This window comes from Somniosus microcephalus, chromosome 2, assembly GCF_052327205.1.
Source record: "Somniosus microcephalus isolate GS21.2 chromosome 2, FLI_Smic_1.0, whole genome shotgun sequence".
NCBI lineage: Eukaryota > Metazoa > Chordata > Chondrichthyes > Squaliformes > Somniosidae > Somniosus > Somniosus microcephalus.
The window spans coordinates 128735265-128755781 of NC_140988.1; the positions used below are offsets into that span (position 1 = coordinate 128735265).

Sequence of the window (20517 nt, forward strand, 5' to 3'; positions counted from 1 at the left end):
AGGCTTCAAGAGTTGTCAAGGTGGGTTTGGAAGAGCTTGACTAAGATGATCCCAGGGATGAGAGGCATTAGTTATGAAGTGAAACTGGGGCTGTTTTCACTCGAAAAGAGGTTAAAATGAGATCTTAGAGGTGTTCAGAATTCTGAGGAGTGTTGATAAGGTAAATTGAGAAAACTATTTCCACCGGTCAGTGAAATGGTAACGAGTAAGCTTAAAATTAAAGTCATCACCAAAAAAAAATGAAGCAGTTAGGTACTTCTTTTATATGCAGAGTTTTTAATATATGAACTACCCTTTACAAACAATGGTTGATGTAGAATTCCTAATAGTTTTTAAAAGGAAAGTGGATAAATATTTGAAAAAGAAAAATGTAAGAGGTTATGGGTCAAGGGCAGGGGAATGGGATTAAGAGAGACATGGCACAGGCACAATGGGTTGAATGGCCTTCGTCAGTGCTGTAAAATGCTATGATTGTACGATAGCCTCCAACCCCAGTGAAAACAACCAATTTTTCTTGTAAAGCGCTAACAAAGAGTTGACAACACTGTTTGTAATTTGAAACATTAATGGTTGGCATGTATGCTATTGTAAACTATAGCTGAGTATTCCAGTTCATCAGTGTGCTTTTCAGAATTTGTGTAAAATATACATTTTCCGTCACAAATTTAAATTAAATTGTAAGATGATTAAAATGACACAGCAGCTAAAGTCTACTAATCATGAAATGTGCTTTGACTGGATGGAAAGACAGGCAGAGATATACACACCGAGAAAGCAGACATAGACTCATAGTGATGCATGACCATGGAACATAAACCTAAGATCAAAGGGAGGCCCATTACATTCTACTAAAAGAAACAGCAGCTAGTTACTTTAGCCAAATGAAAAAGGTATTCTCCACAATCTTACGTTGCAATTTGTATTTACACTGACGATAAACTCCGTCTCATTTGTTTCTTTAAGTGCATTTCATCAGAAAAATATCAACCGACACTTTTGAAATCCGTCCACAAATCAGCCTTTGGCCTAAGTGAAATGAGACCAGGATTTATTTGCTGCAACATTCTTCGCCAGTTTATGTCCCACCCCTACCCCTCTCATGCACACAGACAGGCAAACAGTGCAAAGTGATAATACCAGCTGCACATTGTGAATAGTCTGTCGATATTTCATCAATGCCATTCTACTGAGTATTCATTCTTTTTCACTTTGTAAGGTAATATGTTCTCATGAGAATTATCCCATGTACATGAAATGAAAGCACCAAATTTGGATTTTTGAGGTGCATCATGCTGAAAATCCTGACTCTCTGGGTTAAAAGATTCATATTTAGGAAGAAGATAATTACTGTGCCAGTAAAATAATCCGTATGATTCCCATAAAAGAAATCAGTAGCAGAAGTCTACAGCAATCATAAAGGTCCTTGCATTTTGTTGTATAGAATGTCCTATAAAGTGTGTTTAGTAAAACTGTAATACTGTATATTAAAGTGCAGGCAAATGCACACAGAAGCAAATTCAGGGTCTCAATGTACACACATCACCAAGCCTTAGGATTGCTCCTTGAAAACACAAGATTAAATCTGTGTTAACTGGCTTCTCTATGATGCCCCAAGTTTGTTTTATAGCTTCTCTGTATCATGTTAGGCACATGGAACTTGCAGTAAGCATTTTAAAATTCTATACATTTGGAGTTGCTTTCATTTTTTTTTTCAAATTGATTTTGTCCTAATTATATAAAACTTTTGAGAGCACTGTAACACTCCGAAGTGTCAATAGAATATGATAAAAAGAAAGAAAAGCATAATGGGGGTCAAATTGGTCTTGGGCGGTAGTGGAAAATGGGCGACAGCAAATTGGTACCCGTTTTACACCCCGCCCAATTTTATTTTCCATTGATATTAATATTATTATTCACTATCGCCCATTTTGTGCTATTGCCCAAGACCAATTTCACCGCCATTGTTCTTTTTCTTACCTGGAGACAGAAATGTACAAGCGCCTGGCAATCTGTGACCTCTCAAAAAACAACATTTAAACTCCGGTTGACACAAGGGTCGTTTTTTTAAATTATATTTTCCAACAGAGAATACGGGAGCAGTAGCTTTATAGAGGCCAGGTTAGCACTCAAACATTACACACGTGCTCCAGATCCCAGACTACCAGTGAACAATACCAAGGAAGATCAGCTGGAACTTACCTGAGCTCTCCCGAGGTCTGAACATTTCCGCTCCTGGGCCTCTCCACAGTTGTTCCAGTACAGCTACAACACTGGCATCTACCCGGCAATGTGGAAAATTGCCCAAGTATGTCCTGTCTACAAAAAGCAGGACAAATCCGACCCGGCCAATTACCGTCCCATCAGTCTACTCTCAATCATCAGCAAAGTGATGGAAGGTGTCGTCGACAGTGCTATCAAGCAGCACTTACTCAGCAATAACCTGCTAACTGACGCCCAGTTTGGGTTCCGCCAGGGCCACTCAGCTCCTGACCTCATTACAGCTTTGGTCCAAACATGGACAAAAGAGCTGAACTCAAGAGATGAGGTGAGAGTGACTGCCCTTGACATCAAGGCAGCATTTGATCGAGTGTGGCATCAAGGAGCCCTAGCAAAACTGAAGTCAATGGGAATCAAGGGGAAAACTCTCCATTGGTTGGAATCATACCTAGCACAAAGGAAGTTGGCTGTGGTTGTTGGAGGTCATTCATCTCAATCACATGACATCACTGCAGGAGTTCCTCAGGGCAGTGTCCTAGGCCCAACCATCTTCAGCTGTTTCATCAATGACCTTCCCTCCATCATAAGGTCAGAAGTGGGGATGTTCGCTGATGATTGCACACTGTTCAGCACCATTCGAGACTCGTCAGATACTGACGCAGTCCGTGTCCATATGCAGCAAGACCTGGACAACGTTCAGACTTGGGCTGACAAGTGGCAAGTAACATTTGCACCACACAAGTGCCAGGCAATGACCATCTCCAACAAGCGAGACTCTAACCATCTCCCCTTGACATTCAATGGCATTACCATCGCTGAATCCCCCACTATCAACATCCTGGGGGTTACCATTGATCAGAAACTGAACTGGACCAGCCATATAAATACTGTGGCTACAAGAGCAGGCCAGAGGCTGGGAATTCTGCGGCGAGTGTCTCACCTCCTGACTCCCCAAAGCCTTTCCACCATCTACAAGGCACAAGTCAGGAGTGTGATGGAATACTCTCCACTTGCCTGGATGAGTGCAGCTCCAACAACACTCAAGAAGCTCGACACCATTCAGGATAAAGCAGCCCGCTTGATTGGCACTCCATCCACCACCTTCAACATTCACTCCCTCCACCACCGGCGCACTGTGGCTGCAGTGTATACCATCTACAAGATGCACTGCAGCAACTCGCCAAAGCTCCTTCAACAGCACCTTCCAAACCCGCAACCTCTACCACTTAGAAGGACAAGGGCAGCAGACACATGGGAACATCACCACCTACAAGTTCCCCTCCAAGCCACACACCATCCTGACTTGGACCTGTATCGCCGTTCCTTCACTGTCGCTGGGCCAAAATCCTGGAACTCCCTTCCTAACAGCATTGTGGGTGTACCTACACCATATGGACTGCAGCGGTTCAAGAAGGCGGCTCACCACCATCTTCTCAAGGGCAATTAGGGATGGGCACTAAATGCAGGCCTAGCCAGCGACGCCCACATCCCATCAATGAATTTTAAAAAAAAATGCGCTGGGCCCACGTATCCCAGGGGTTCAGGCGGTTCACAAGCGTCCCTGGGATCACAAGGGTGATGCCAGCCAATAGGAGAAGGGAATCTCCCTCCATACTTTTGACAGATGGACCTGTCAAATATATGAATGGAGATCACCACAAAAAGACACTAAAACATTAAATACATTTTTTTTTTAAACCATCATGTTTTTAAAATGAGTTAAAATTACATTAAATTAAATATTTTAAACAATTTTATTTTTGAAAAAAATAATAAGTTTTTTACGGGGCTAAAAATAAAGTTACCTTTTTTAAAAGTATTTTTAAATTATAAATGAGTGAACTTTTTTTTTTTTACTTTTTTGAACTGTTATGCTGGCTGCTTTTACCAGGCGTAAGATTTCTGAGGGTTTTCAGCGGGTGGAGGTTCTCCAGAAAGCGGAACTCCCCGCCCGGTGAGGCCCTTCTCTAGGGCAGGTGTCCGATCTGTGAAGAGCATTCTTGACAGATCGGAAATGCCGGTTTTCAGCGCATGTGAGAAGCGCATTCGCTGAAACCGGCATTTCTGATGTCCCTATGGGTTTGTACACAGCTCGTACTCACCCATAGGCATCGGAAAATACGGGCCTATAAGAAGAGACACTTACAGAGCAATACAGCAGGGGGCATGTCTACAGCATACAAGCACACTGTATCCCAATCTGTTTCTTCAGAGATTCCTTTCACCTTAGATCAACTTATCCTGCTAATAACAAACACTAGCCTTTTCGAGCTGACATAGTCAAGCCTACTGAATCTATTTATTCTTTCTAACACCTTGTGGGTCATATTCCTTAGTTTGAGAGGACATGATTAAAACCTCTTTAGCTGCTCCCATATGATATTGCAAGCTCATAGCTTGACAAGCTTTAGCCTCTGCTGCTGCTGGGGTAAGGGTTCTTTTTTTGATTATTTCCTCTGACCATTTTAAGGAAGTTTGTTCCCTCTTTTGTTAGAAGGCCTGGTTTACATTTTAAATTCACCACATAGAAATAGTTTGCCACTCGCATGCCCATCTCCCAGTGACTGTACAAGCCAGTTCTGTTGAATATTTCAAAGTAAATATTTTCAAACTTCACACAACAGTTTTAGCAGGACAAGCAGTAATCCTTCAATTAATTTTAAATAACACTGTCCAGACAGTCTACCTTTTGTCCTTAAGCTTTAAGTCATGGGCTGTCTGACAAGGAAGATTAATCTTTAGAGGAAGAGGAAGTGATTTGTCCGTGGGTGGTGGATATCAGTCAAAACATTCTGTTGGGAAAAGAAAAGTTTCTTAGATGCTGCGATGGCATTGTACATTAAAGCACAAACACACTGTACCCAGGAATGTGGAAGAAAGCAAGTTTGTGCCTACACCTCCTCACAGTGAGCTTGCTACTAAAGCTGTACTATCATGGGGACAACAGTGTGGAGGACAAGGATTTATCCACAGAGCCAGAGGGGGAATTAGAAGAGTCACTGTGCATGTTAGTGGAGGCCAACAAACATTTCACTTCCATTAGGTCTCAGTAAGGAATGGTGTGCGGCATGGGGAGATTCAAAGAAAGGAGGAGAAACATACTGCACATCAAAATAGAAGAAGTTTTAATGCCATCAAAAAATAAATAAAATATAGATGTTCCTGGTAAGTGGGTAGTTTTGTAATACAGTACATTGGTGCACTAATGCAGCCCATGGGTTTGGGCCCACGTTGTCCATATAGCAAGTTCCTGATTTCAGATGAGCCATCAGGAAGAGATTGGAGAGAAATCCCAGCAGTTAATTACAGGCAAGTGGAAAATCTTAGATGGCATGCTGTCCTGAATCACTTTTTCACGTCCACCGGAGATCACATTTGATTTACAGAATGACTTGAGTCCCAAAGTTTTCTTTTTAGTGTCCTGACGCAAGAGTTTCACCTAATGCGAGTACCGATTACAAATTCAGGCATAACCTGCTCAAAGCTTTCTGTCATTAATTTTAATGGCTGGAGAATTATGGGTAGCCCAAATCTGAGATGGGTACCCCTGGTAGGCGATGCAGGTACTGAAGAAGAACATCTGGGCCACTGTGACCTCCTTATCTAAGGCAGTACCCTTTGAGTGAAATATCACAGACAAGGGGACACCACGGTTGACTCAGTGCACAAGTAGTCAATAAATCCTATGTGTATGTGTCCTTTAGTGTAATAGCCTAGATTTTCTGCACTCGTGGATTTATGGCACATCTTTGGCAGGGAATGATTTCCTCCAGCATGGAATTGTGCCACTGACATCAGTCGATCTTCCAGTTCCTCTGGGTCATGCTGTTTTGGAGACGGGCTCCCTGATGTGCACAGGCGTTGGCTGCATTAAAAAAAATCCGAGGCCCCCTCAACCAACTTTAGGACGCTATAAGATTGGCGATAACAGGCATTCAAACAGCACAAATAAAGGGAAATACATTGGAGGACATATTTTGCATCTTCATTATAGATGTCCACCGGGTGGACTTATTCTTGACAGCTGCTCCACAGGCAGCTGAAAATGGGGGAGAAAAGCAAAGAAGCGGGGATACGCCAGTGCATGTCCTTGAGCAACTTTCCACCCCTACCAATCCCAATCTCAATCCCAGATCCAATGAAACATCTGAAAAATTGTTGTGGGGGGGAGTGGGTGAGTAGAGCCGGCTGAGAAATCTGGGCAGATTTTTGTAACTTCCTTATTACAATTTAAGTTTTCACTAATGGTGAGACACCCTCTTTAAGGTTTCCTCATATCTGGTACTTTCTTGTATAAGGGTTGCATGCAAGTGGTTTTGGAGTGGATTATAAACATTCATTTGGATGTCCAGTATTGCAAGAATTCTTCAATTATCAAAGTGGGCTGCTGAGCACATTCAGTAAAACAAGCTGTATGCATGATCCCTCTTTCAAAAGCCATTTCAACACAAGTTTTCTCATCTGACTAGCTTTTGAATTTCATTGTAATTGTACCATGATTGCTCAGACTGCTTAGGAGGACAGATTTTCTGTTGAAAGCAATGCTTTCTTGAGTAATGTTTCTGTAGTCACTGGACATCAATTCTCTGAAAAAAATAAAAGGCCACAAGCATCACTTAGACAGTAACCACTGCTGTCTAAAACTTGTTTGCAACATACTGTGTGCTACATACAAGATTCCCTTTCTTACAAAACAAAGCTTAAATACATTGTTGAGAGCTTTTCTTTCCAAACATATTCATCTCTATTTTCTTTAAACTCACTGTAATTTTTATTACAGTGAAACAAAACCACAGCAAGGCTTTAGTTAGCAGCATTGGCCACATTTAACATGTCATCACTTCTTTTCCTCCCTGACTGGTACCATTGTGAAATGAGGCATTAAGTTTCGGCATGTTGCCACAGTGATAGAAAGGTACAATCCAAGACTATTCGGCTCAGTAAAACTTTTATGCTCGCAATCTCAATGATGTTACTGCCACTCACTTTTTAAACAGGAATACCGTACATAGGAATCAATAGAAATAAGAAAGGAAACTTATTAATGATAATTCTTTGTAATTTTTTTGCAATTTTCCTCTAATCTGTCCTGAAGGTACTAATTCATGCTGAGATCTAGCTCCAGTGCATGAGCAGCCTCCAGTACTTTGCCTAGGAGGCCATTCTAAGTGTGAGTTGGACATTCAACTGAAGTTTGCTTTTATTTATTTGCACTCATAAACCACTTGCATGCAACTCTCATATAAGCAAGTACAAGGGATGAAAAAACTTTAAAGATATTGGCCAAGAAATTCGGGGATTTAGCGCCACACATTACCGCCAGATTCGGGCAAAAAAATTGTGCCTGCCTCTCTTTCGTCTGCTGCCGGCAGGTCCCGTGGCGGCCGCCATTTTCGGATGGCTGGCAGCACTGCCGATGTCCGCGCTCGCTAGGAATATGTAGGTTACACAGATTGTGATGTCAGTGAGTGTGCAACGCTCACTTGACGCTCAATCTGTGAGTTTCAACTTTGCTGCTTCTCTTACTGGCATGCCTTAAGTGTGACGAGCTGAGCGAGCATTGACAAGCAGGAAGGAGGCTCCAGCAATGGCATTTAAAGGGATCATCAGCAACTACTTGCACCTGACATGTTTCTGCAGTTTGACTGGCTCAGTGTGAATTTCTGCAATCCAGCAGCTTTATAAACTTCTTTCAAAGTCCTAAAAAACTACACCATGGTGCAGGGAGTGTTGTTGCAAGTGAAGAATGCCTTCATTCTTATTTAAAGGCTTCTGCTCACAACACTTGCTCACAGTCATGGGGGCTCTACTGGCAGTCCCACTCGTGCTCAAGTATCGTCGGGAGAGGGGGCAGAGGCAGCGAAGAAGAGTAGATGCGCGCAGAGGGAGGAGGAGGAGGGGCAGGAGGGCTCTCAACAGGAGGCCTTACCCACCTAGGGTCTTCCGAGAGCACTTCTCTTATATCCATTTAAGCGAGGAGCAGTGTATTAACAGGCTATGCTTCACCAAGGAGGTGGTCACAGAACTCTGCCACCTCCTGCAACCAGACCTGCAGCCTGAGAGCAGGGCGACCAGGGCTCTCCCAGTGGCAGTCAAGATCTACAGGGCCCTCAATTTCTTCACCCGCAGGAGACATAGCTAACATCTCATAGTTCACTGTCCATCGCTGCATCTGGGAGGTCACTGAGGCTCTCTACACCAGGAGAAGGGACTATGTTTTCTTTTCACTGAGCAGAGAGAAGCAGGATGAGCGTGCATGTGGCTTTGCCAGGATAACGGGCTTCACCATGGTGCAGGGCACCATCGACTGCACCCACCTGGCTTTGCAGTCGGCATATAACAATCCTGAGATCTTCTGTAACCGCAAAGGCTGCCACTCACTTAATGTACAGTTTGTATGTGACCACGCTCAGAGCATCCTGATGGTCAATGCCCGCTATCCTGCCAGCAGCCATGATCCCTTCATCCTGCGTCTGTCCGGTGTGCCAGCAATCTTCCAGCCACCACATGAAACTCGAAGGTGGCTTCTCGGAGACCTGGGTCATGACTCCCCTCTGCAACCCCTCCACTGGTACCCAGCACTCATATAATGAGAGCCATGCTTCCACAAGGAACATCATCGAACAGATCATCGAGCAGACCATCGGGCTACTGAAGCAACGGTTCCACTGCCTTGACTGCTCAGGAGGAGCCCTCCAGCACTCGGCTGAGCGGGTGTCCCATTTCGTGGTGGTCTGCTGCATGCTTCACCACTTGGCCATCATGAGGGCGCAGCCCTTGCCACCAGAGATTGTGGGACCATCTCAGGAGGAGGACAAGGGAGAGGAGGAGGAGGAAGAGGAAGATGAGCAAGAGGGCGAGGAGGGAGGGGGGCAGGGGGTAGCTAATCCCGCTTCCGGGCGGACTGTCCGTGAACACCTCATCAGACTCCAATTTCAATGAATGGAACCCCAGATCTCCATTGCTCACCACATCCCAATCATACCATCCCTCACGGAATATTGTGCTCCTGGGCACAAAGATGAAATGAAAGCCACCACAAAAGATTCCAAACAAAATTAATTAATTTATCCGAAATCATTTGACACATATTTACACTTATGATATGAACTAATCACCCTTGTGCAATCCCTTAGTATCTGTTGTTCGGGTGCCCTTTCCTGATCTAGTGCTCCTACGAAGTACTCCCCCAGTGGCTGCAGCATGGCTGGTGGAAGGCTGCTGAGTTTCCATGGTGGCGACTTCAGATGGCCTTGCAGAACGATTTCGAGTGGCTCTGGCCCTAGTAGACCCAGCTGTAGACTGCACCACCTTGGCATGGGTGGCAGCAGTCTGGGCTGGCTGGCTGACGGGCAGTGGCGGTCTGGCAATGGTGGGAAAAGGAATGCTGCTAACCTGAGAGAGGACAGCAGTGTCCTGCTCCACTGACCCACTGCCACTCCTCTGGGGCGGCGCTTCAGCATTGCTAGCAATCTGTTGGAGCACAGATTGCTAGGCTGCTGCGACACCCTGCAAGGCCTAGTTGACACTGGTAAACCCAGCCACGATGGCACATCATACGCAGCATCATGTCTGGGTTGACACGGTGACTTTGGAAGTTTCCCATCATTTCCAGCCTGGAAACCCTGGGCTCCAAGCTTTGCACAGAGCACCGTGCAATGCTGGAGGCGGACTCCTCCACGCTCCTTGACATTGCCAAGAGGCTCTCTGGCAGGCTTGCCATTGCACCTAGCAATTCGGAGTGCATGCCCATCACCCTTATTCTGAAGGCCGTTCCATCGAGGTCCTCATCTGAGTCCTGTGCAGCAGAACTCACGCACGAACTCGCCCTCCGGGGAGCTGGCCCCCGAGCTACCCTTTCCCCCTGGACTTGCTGCAGCCCACTCATGCCCGGTGCCTCACCCTATGCCGATCCCGCTTCTACACTAGCCTCTAAAGTATGCGAGTGCCAGGTTCTGACCTGGTGTCTGCGAGTGACAGCTGCAGTGATGCTGTGTCTTCTTCTCCCCCCTCGCTCTCCTGCAGCACCTCAGGGACAGGCTGCTCGGGTGCTTGTTGTTGATTATCTGAAAGAAGAAAGCCACTAGAGTAGGGTTATGGTGGGGGGAGGGGTGGAAGTAAGATATGCTGCATACAGCATCAGCAGCTTGATAGTGAGAAGAGACTGTGGGCTGACTGGGAAGTCGGATGTGTAAAGTAGGATTAAGAATGAGCATACCGTCGTCCCCAGGGGCTTCAACCTCGCCGGCTGCCATGGCCTCCATTATCTGCCACCCAATGATCACCAGCACTCTCTCCTCCAGCTAGCTGAGGTCCTGGATGGTAGCTTGTCCCCCCGCCTGTCTGCCGCTGCTCTCTCCGATTATGTGCGCCAAAGGAGAGTGAGTGCACTGCAATATGTTTTGATGATGTGCCTGCCATGGTTTAATAGGTGTCAGTGTGTGCAAGGTGTGAGATGTGGGTGTGAGTGTTGCAGCAGTGCTATGGTTTTGAGGGTGAAGTGAAACTATGATTGTGAGGTTTGAGTGGTGATAGGTTGAGATTGTTGGTAGGTGAGTGCTGGGGGTGCGGTGGATTGAGCAGTGTGTGAGGCTTGTGGTGCAGATGGTGGGATATGGCATTTGCTGAAGCCTCCACTCACCTTGACCTGCCATGTGAGGCCATTAAACTTCTTTTGGCACTGGATGGCCAACCTTTGCACCACAGTGCTGGCCGCCACATAGGCAGCTATCTCCTGCCAGAGCCTTCGAGAGTTGTGCCCTGTGGCAAGGGCTTCTTGCCAGTGTGAGGGAAGAAGACAGGCCGCCTTCTCTCCCCAGCCACAACTAGTGCCTCAAGAGCCGTGTTGGAGAATCTGCAGGCTCTCTCCCTGTGCTGAGGTGCCGCCATGTGTTCACACTGCCGTGGCTTGACAATGAGGTGTTGTAGCATCAATGCAGCTCCCCTTTAAGTACTGAATAAAGCCTGTGCCAAACATGACTGGGAATTAAACTGGACCCGATATTGGCCCACCTGCTGAGCGTTAAGCCAATGAGCAGCGGTTTTAGCGCTGAGATCAAGACTACAATCATGTTAATGAGGACTGAGCATGAATTTTGCTTGCTACCTCGACCATTTTGACCTGGCGCAGCTAAACATCGTTGGGCCTTAACACTGCCCGTTTCGCGGCCATATCTAATTTCTAGGCCATTGACTGCTGGCAGGGTACTCAGTGGTGGGAAGATAGAAAGAAAGAGCTTACATTTATACAGCGTCTTTCACAATCTCAGGATGTCTCAAAGCACTTTATAGTCAATTAAGTTCTTTTGAAGTGTGGACACTGTTGTAGTGTAGGAAACTCGGCAGCAAGCTCCCAGAAACAGCAATGAAATAAATGATCAGATCAACTGTATTAGGTGTTGGTTGAGGGATAAATATTGGCAAGGACACCAGGAGAACACCCCTGCTCTTCTTCAAGGGGGCTTGTGGTTGTTTATCCCTCATCTGCCTCCAAAATAAGCCATATCGCTGAACATAGTATTGAACGCTGCCTCCAGCATTAAGTATAAAAGACTAACAACATTCTGAAATAAGGCCTGAAGCAGCAAAAACAATTTTTATTCCAAAAGTTAAAAATAGTGACCTATCTTGATACCAGTCTGTTCCTCAACAACAGCACTGGAATTAATAGCTTCAGATTTTTACGGGATCTGTTTGAACCTGATCTGCACCCAGCACTATTAGAGGAAATTTGGGTGCAAAGCCCTCAGACGTTTATTTGCATGTGATTTACATTGCTATGTCTTCTTCAGATACAGTTGCAGGCACCTGAAAAGCCATAGAGGAAGTTCAGGAGCAGTGTTATTCATAGAGGTACTTTATAACAGCATAGTCAAAAAGAAATGGACACCAAGCCAAGGAAGGAGATATTAGGAGGGTGACCAAAACTTAGTGAGAGGTTTGTGTTAAGGAAGGTCTTAAAGGAGCAGAGGGAGTTAGAGAGGTGGGCGAAGCTCCTTAAAACCAACCTCTTTGACCAAGCTTTTGCTCACCTGTCCTAATATTTCCTTATGTGGCACGGTGTCAAATTTTGTCTGATAACGCTCCTGTGAAGCGCCTTGAAATGTTTTACTTTGTTTAACGCGCTGTATAAATGCAAGTTGTTGTTGTTGTGGAAGGGCTTAGGGAGGGAATTCTGGAGGGTGGAGTCAAGGTGCCTGATGGCACGATTTACAATGATAAGGCGAAGGGAGGGGAGACGCACAAGAGTACAAAGTCAAATTTGCAGATGATAGCAAATAAGAAGGGCAGTTTAATTGAAGGAGGCAGCTCAGAAGTCACAGAATGAGTGGAACAAAATTGGAATGTGGTCAAAATAATGACAGATTCCATTGTTTGCATTAAATTTAAAGTATTTACCTAGAAAGGAAAATGGGCACCAGTGTAATCTATGAATGGTGTTGAAATGACAAACGATGACGTTGAAGTCTTGGTAGATTCAACACTCAGCACTTCCAACCAGTGCAGATAAGCAATCAACAAAACCAGTAGAATGGTGAGCTGCAGAGCTAAAACAGTCGAATATAAATCAAGAAGTTGTGATCAATTATAGTACTCTACCACCGCCCAGCATAGACCCACCCCAGCATTGAAACTTGGACTGTTCTGCTCTGCATGGCTCAAGTGGTGCAATCACCCACTGAGCCATTGGCCCGTAATTTGCAGTCAGCGGCGAAGTAAAGGTGTTCGCCGCTGGCCCCGAAGTAAGCTTCCCACAAAGATCTCAATCTCTGTGGCGAGAAGTTTGACTTTTCCGACATGTAGTTGAAATCAGCGTAGTTTCGTGGGAATCCCATAGCTGCTGTGACGTCAACAAGCTGTCTAAGCAGCCAATCACATTGCAGAATTCTCACAGACCGAGCACCAGGAAAGTGAGTTAGCTGCTTTGATTCTAACTTTTTAAAATAGTTATAGTAAGCAAAACAAAGATTGGGGCGCTCACATGGGGAAAAGATAAACCTGAAATAAAGATGAACAAACTTTAAATTTCTTTTTTATTAAAATGGATAAATTTGACACTCCACAAAATTAAAATTAGTTTTTCAGGGCCATAACATTTGTTTAGCAGTCAATATGCTGTTAAAACCCCAGTTACACCTAATCCAAAAGGGTCTAACTTTTAATGGGGTATTTAACAGCAATATTACTGCGGAATAGCGAAAGTTTTTGGCAGTTTCCCTGATTTCGCAGATTAAACTGATTGCTGGCTGTGTAGGGGGAGTGCGGGGGCGGGGTGGGGGGAGTGCGGGGGGGGGGCGGGTAGCGGGGAGGAGGAGGAGGGGCGGGTGACAGCGCAGCCAGTGTCAGAGTAGTGAATGACTGACTGCAACTTCAGGATCCGCATTAGGATGCGCATGCACTACATCCTGAAGTTGTGGTCAGTTTCAAAGGGGTAATAACAACGAACGCTATTCGTTCGCTGTTATTACCCACCGCAAATTCCAGGCCATTGTGTGGGTTTAACTCTCTAAAATCCTTCTGAGGTCCCTGGCTCTGACAATAGATAAAACAGACAGTTTATTTTGGCAAGTAGTAGAACACCAAGGGCATTACACAAAAAGGTGAACAGGGAACTACTATTATAAGGAATGAACAAAGAGGCCTCATTCTAGGTTGATGCAAGTCCAGCTTGTCCTAATTTCTCTGTTACTTAACACTGCAACACATTGATATTCAAGTCTCCTTTTGTCTGTAAAACTGCGGCAGTAGGCACTACAAAGATGACATACTCATTTTAGCAATGTTATTGCAGATTTATTCGTCTTGGAATATTTCTCCAATGACTTCACTGTGATAAACATCTTCAAAGGATTACTCCAGGCTGTACGTTCAGATGTCTGCAGCCAGGATGTGTCGGTACCAAGAAGTGTCCCAAAGCATTTTTTGAAAATAACCAGGGTGTGTTTTATTACTTGTATGGCTACAAAAATATTAATTGGAAACATGAGAGGCATTGCAAGGTTCTAGCAGCTGATGATATCATTCAAAGAAATAATGGTGGTACTCACTGCAGAGGTGATGTAAATATTACATAGCTGAGAGAGTCATGAATTTGTGACTAAACTGTGAATAAAACATATGGTGGCCTTAGTATTTCCAGCATTGGAATTCCTGCTTGGTTGCATACTAACACGCAACTGGTTAATACATTGGCTTAACACTCTACACTAAACTAGGGAGTGCACTTTGGAAGTTGCTTTTAATGTATTTCTTGGGGGCAGATTGGCGGGAGATCCACCTGTCTGTAACTTGCAAGTACTAGATACTGATGCTGAGTGAGCAAGTATTCTATTCCACAATATTATATTCACCACCTTGACAAACACAGAGGGCTGGATTTTGCCAATGGGGAGCTTTTGGAGGTGGGACTCCCACTTGTTGGGTTTCAGTCCCGCCTCCATCAACTTCTGGCCAACCCACGCTATTTTCTCTTGATTGACCTTGCAGGCCAATTAAGGGAAAGCCGGTTACAGAGAACGTCAGTGTATGATATTTCATCTGTCAAAAATATTGATATTTCATCTGTCAGTGAATCTCTGGGCACGATCTTGCCAGCCTTAGGGAGGCGGGTATGGAGGCAGGACTGCCGGGAAAATGGCAGAATTTGGGGGCGGGTGCCCATCCCGCCCCAACCCACCTCCGTGCCATCTTGCCAGGTAGTTAACAGGCAGATAAGGGGATTATCCCCATTTTGCCCACACAAGTGTAGGCTTCCCGAAGGCTCCGAACCCCACCAGGGTCACCGAGGCAAGTAAAATATTTTTAGACAGATGAATTGTCATCGTTTGACAGCTCTGTGAAGCTGTCAAACACTGACAGTCTCTGTAGTTTGATAAGTTCTTGAATTCAAGACTCATCAAAGCTCTTTATTTAGCAGAAATGGGATGGTTGTTGCATTGGAGAATGCAACGGCCATCTGACATCTCTGCCGCGGAGGTGCGAGACTCTGCATACCCAACTCTTGAAGCCTGCAGGAAGAAACAAAGGTAAGTAATTTTTTTTAACACTTTCCACTTACCTCACATACTCACCTCTCCACACTTGCACCCATCATTTACCTTCACAGCGCACTTTTGCACCCCCCCGACTCCCGCAGACCCACTACTCGCCTCGGTGACCCTGGCAGGGTTCGGAGCCTTTGGGAAGCCCGCACTTGTGTGGGCAAAATGGGGATAACCCCCTTACCTGCTTGTTAACTACCTGGCAAGATGGCATGGAAGTGGGTTGGGGGCGGGATGGGTACCCGCCCCCAAATTCTGCCATTTTCCCAGCAGTCCCGCCTCCATACCCGCCTCCCTAGGGCTGGCAAGATTGTGCCCAGAAATTCACTGAAAAATATTTTAAACAAATAAACTGTAGCTTATTGAATAGCTTGAATTGCTCCCTGCTGTTATAGAAAGCATAAATTATTAATTCAGAGCCCAAATATCAAAGTATAATATATTGTATTGGTTCATCATCTTGCTTGGACCGTGCTGGCCTTCAGTATATACCACGATAGTTGCTCCTTGTAAATAAAAGGGACCCAAAATGAAGGGAGAAAAAACATGAATTTTATAGAATATATTGTAAAAGTAACAGATATACCTAAATTATTTCAACACTATAAGGAATAAATTGTTGAGTTTGCACTGCCGATGGGGAGCCTTGCCATTGGCTGTGCATCTGAGGAAATCGCAGGCACAGTGCCCATGATTTTATGTCTAATGGAATCTGTGTGGCCAGCAGCCGAGGTTTCTCCTGGATAATTGGCCATTTAATATCATCCATGCCATTAATTTAAATGGGCAAGTGATCCTACCGAACTTGTAACAGGAGCTCTGAATCTATCTGTACTTGGTCTGTACATGAAAATCAGTGCAAGACCAAGTCTTCTTTTTCCAGAAAGGGTCTAATATGCTGGATCAGTACAGCAAAAGACTGTCTTCTTGTGGCAGTGTTTGCCAGTGAGAATGGCTCCGTAACAGGCTTGCTGGGACAAGTTTATTCATAATGAAGTGAAAATTTGATTCATCTTTGAAGGCTAGGGAAAAAAACTCAGAGCTATATCTTGGTAGTTAAACAATGCTTGGTTACCTCTTTCAAGAAACGAAATGGGCTGATAGATTCCATGACATTGCAAAATCTACAGTCTTTTTAGGGACACAGCTAATGGGCATAGTTACCATTTCCTGGTCCATAGTTTATTATATTTGAAACTACCAGGTCAGTGCAACTACAGAAGAAACCTCTGGCACTGGGGACAGTAACTGAACAGACCAACTCTTGTAGCAGTTCACTATGGACATTTTTGACATGGGCTAAGACACCCAAGTTATTATGCTGTGCTAACATCTTCAAATTGGAGACGCAGATTAGACATGTCAATGTATGGCTAGAAAGATGGTGCAGAAGGCACATTTTCAGATTCCAAGGATACTGGGGCAAGTTCTAGGCCAGATGCTCTACAGATACGACAGACTTCACCTGAATTTACCAATACCAATGTCCAGGCAGATGGGATAAATAAGGCACTGGGGAAGATTTAAACTAATGAGATGGAGGGATGGACAAATAGAATTAGAAAGTGAGAAATAAGAGGTAGTGGAGATACAGAAGCTGGATATTATGTTGTGAGAGTAGGGGCTAACATATGGTTCAAATGCAGATACTGACACAGCAGTTATATGTGCGGAGTATAAGGATATGACCACATGGGGAAATAATAAAATAAACAAACACATCAGTCTAAGGAATGGGGGACATGGATGCCTCAGAGTTTGATATGAATGCTAGAAGTCTTGGGAATAAAATTGGAGACCTGGAGTTGGAGTCGAAAACTGGGCCCCAGTTAAAATTACAGCCATGGAGTTGGAGACAGAAAAAAGCTATCTTTGTAAATTATACCAAATTGGGGGCGGGAGATTCAAGCAGTAGGAAACAGGAAAAGCAAATACAAAGGACTCTGGCTAGGTTGGAAAGGTGGGCTGGTGCGTGGCTGGTAATGTAGATAAATGTAAGGTAATGAGACTGGGCAAGGACAGGCATATCGGGAGGGTGTGAGTTAATGCTCAGGAGAACAAGGGTCATTATAGATTTTGGATTAATTGGAGGTTGTGAAGGATGGAGGAAGGGGAGGCCATGGAGGAAGGAATTCGAGAAGTCAATCCTCAACATGATGATGGGGTGAACCTAGATCTGCAACAAGTGTCTGACAGTGACTTTGTGGAGGAGGCATTGTTAATGCTACAGAGTATTTAACCCATTGCGCACTGTGCCTTATAAGAATTTCAAGCAGACATAAAAAATGACATTTAAAGCTCCATGAGGTTAAAGATTGCTGTTTTAGTTATATCCTCCAAAGAGAAAATTCAAAGAAGCTAGTGTGGAAAATCTGAGTGTTATTTAAACAGCTTTGTGGGCTTTCACTTGTAAGCCACAATGTTTGACACTCAGTGCTTGTGGCGAGCACTTACACTGATCATTTGCAGATCTGTTTCCTCCAGACGTAAAGACTATTATTGATGGTCTGTGGTTGCTGAATTTACTGAGCAAACCTTGAATGAGCTCTCTGAAATTCTACATACCTTTCAGTTAAACACCTGCTTTTAGATTATTTTTAATATTTGGCTATTATTGGAAAGAAATAACTGGTGCTGGAGCTTTTTCAGCTAATGAGACATTCATAATTACTTAGGTTGCTATCCAGGCAACCCAAGGATTGAGCGATCTACTATATTACGCAAACAGACCCTGAAGTCATCTTTGGTAAGTTCTTATTTCAGATTTTTGAACACTAAATCACATGTAAGGTAAAAAGTCAAATCATCAAGAACAATAGCATTACAAAAGTCAGAGTCCCCCTCTCCCCACACACCTATAGATATAAATATAATTACAGATTGCTGACAAAATTGTAGAAACCCATCTTCACGAAAAGACCTGCTTTAAATGAGAAGAGAAAATATCCAGTGTTTCAGCAGAGACAGCAGCAGTAGCAGCACCAGTCATTAAAGCAGACTGCACCATTTCTCGGCACGTAGTGAGGTGTAGCTTAAGCTAGGAGGAATTTTCTCCCCCTTCAGTTTCCATTAGTATGGGTCCTGCCTGCTCTAGTCGGGGGACACAGTCAGTCCCAGGGCCCCAGAAGGCCTTGTTCTGACGTTATGTGTTCTAAAGAATATGCTCCAAGTCTGTCGTCTTATTACCCATTGCAGCTCTGAGGGGAGCTGGTCTCAAACTTGCTTCACATTCTTGGGGAGGATTGCGTCTGTGGAACTGAACTACATTTTGAATTAAGGGCGCTGCAAGTATTTTGTTTGAGAGGTGACCTTTCTAGTGAGATTGGAGTCCTTGGTTCCTGCCTCCTTTGCACTGTCCTTGCTAATAAGTCATTCGAATTTGTAGTTGGGGTGACTTGAATTTTTAAAACCAGGGTCTTGGTGTTTCCCTTCTGGTATGGCTCACGCTGCAGCTCACATTAAAAAAGCCCGGGACTTTGATCATGACGAGAAGGAGAAGGAAAAGGAAAAGGAAAGGGAAAGAGAGAGGAAGAGGCAATCGAGGAGAAGTCGCAAACGCAAGGTACGCCACCTTACCAAAAATATAGTACCACTGACTGTTTAAAGACACCTGCTATACGTGACTTTACTCAGCAATGATTATAGATTCACTGCATTGTGGTGCCCTGCCAGCCCTGTCAGAATACCATTAAATTGATAAACATAGGCTAACTCGGGGATCTATCAATAGGCTTTCTATTGTAGGATACCCAACCAGATTTAATTAACTGGATTAAAATGTGTCTTTTTTTCTATCCACCTTTTGCAGATTGCAGCAATGGTTTGTTTTGATGCAGCGCTTGTGCTGTATCTTCCAATGCTGTTTGTTTGTGTGTGTGCTTGAGAGTGTGTGTGTGCGTGTGTTAATCCTCCATCACGAGCGTGCAGAGAGATACTAGCTAGCAATGCCCTTTGCAGCAAACAGCACCTGCAATAAACTGTCCATCTGCTGGTGCTTTTCTGAGAGACTGCCTTCATGCATTGCAGTGTACACAGGGTGCTGACAGATAATAAAAAGAACTGAAATTAATTTTGTCTCTTGTATTGTGACATCCAACCTAACTACATTTTACAGAAGTAGATTTGTTTTTGTTGATTCCAGTTACTACCTTTGTCGAAGCAAGGCTATATTGAGCCATCCAGAATGCAGTTAGAAGTGACTGAGGTGGTGTAGTTTAATAGGGCAATTCGAAGGCTTCTCTCTCAGTAGGAATAATTTGCTATTCAGGAACACCTAGTTTTATTATTAGGCACTGCTGCAATTGGAAATTTTGAGCAGTTTTCCTTTCTGATAGCCAAAGACTAGTTGGGATTTAGGATTTGTAGGGAATTAGCTGCAGTGAAAGGGAATTTAAAGGGAGGTTTGGGGAAGATTTAGCAACATTATAAACACAGCCAATGACAGGCACTGCAACACATTGCTTGGATTTTATGTAACACCTATTCCAGTCAAACAGAATTGCTATTGATGGGCATTTTTAAACTAGGATGAAAACATTTTGATGTAGGGCTGAAAAAAGAGGTACCTGATATTTTTCATATATCACATTGAATAATGCCAAAATAGTATTTAGGGAAACATGTACATTTTTATTTATTTTTAAAATGGATTAAAATCCAGGCCAGAAAAAGCCCCAAATATTACATTTTCAGTGCTCAAATAATGTTTCAGGAAATTTGCAAAATTTTGACTGGTTCAGTTTGATCAACAAGTTTAAATTTGCACTGGTTTTGTACGTTGGATTTTACACGAAGCTGGAAGTCAGTTTGGTGCATCCAATGATTCCTTCCAGTACTTGGGTTATTCCCAAATAGCACCACTGCGTGTAAAGTGCTCAGCGCCAGCTAGTAAGGGAATTACTGTAATTCTAAAGGAGCAGCTGTCCAAATCTGCTCGTAATTCCATATCGATGAATGCTGCAGGCATTTTCTTAAATTGAAATAAGTTCTGCGTTCTTTAACTATGCAAATAAAACTGTTTTAATTCTTATTCTAAGCCCACAAATGAAAAAAAAGGTTCAATTTCATATAGTGTATTAATATAGGTGCATGTGTAAAAGAACCCATAGAGAAAGGCCTTATCTTATTAAGTCTGATTGCTGTTTCAATGCAGGCAGTTGCCATAGGTGACATAAGATCTCACCATCATACTTTTCTGCTCGTTCTCATATCTGTTCACCTCTATCACTCTTCCATTCAGGTCTTCCAGTTCAGTCAGAAT

General features: G+C 44.0%; 1 protein-coding gene across 31 annotated transcripts in view; it reads left to right on the top strand.

Moving 5' to 3' along the window:
• The window catches only part of ank2b (ankyrin 2b, neuronal), a 1120520-nt gene that overhangs the window by 515535 nt on the left and 584468 nt on the right, over positions 1-20517 (top strand). For 2 of the 31 annotated variants that reach the window (XM_085962272.1, XM_085962264.1), the window contains exon 1: positions 17357-18819. The exons of 27 other annotated variants lie outside the window; for them this stretch is intronic. In XM_085962272.1, the coding sequence (XP_085818398.1) occupies positions 18694-18819 (126 nt within the window). In that variant the 5' untranslated portion in view covers positions 17357-18693. Of the gene's footprint in view, positions 1-17354; positions 18820-20517 lie in introns of those variants that run through there. 2 more of the 31 variants (XM_085962246.1, XM_085962257.1) reach the window with 2 other exon arrangements.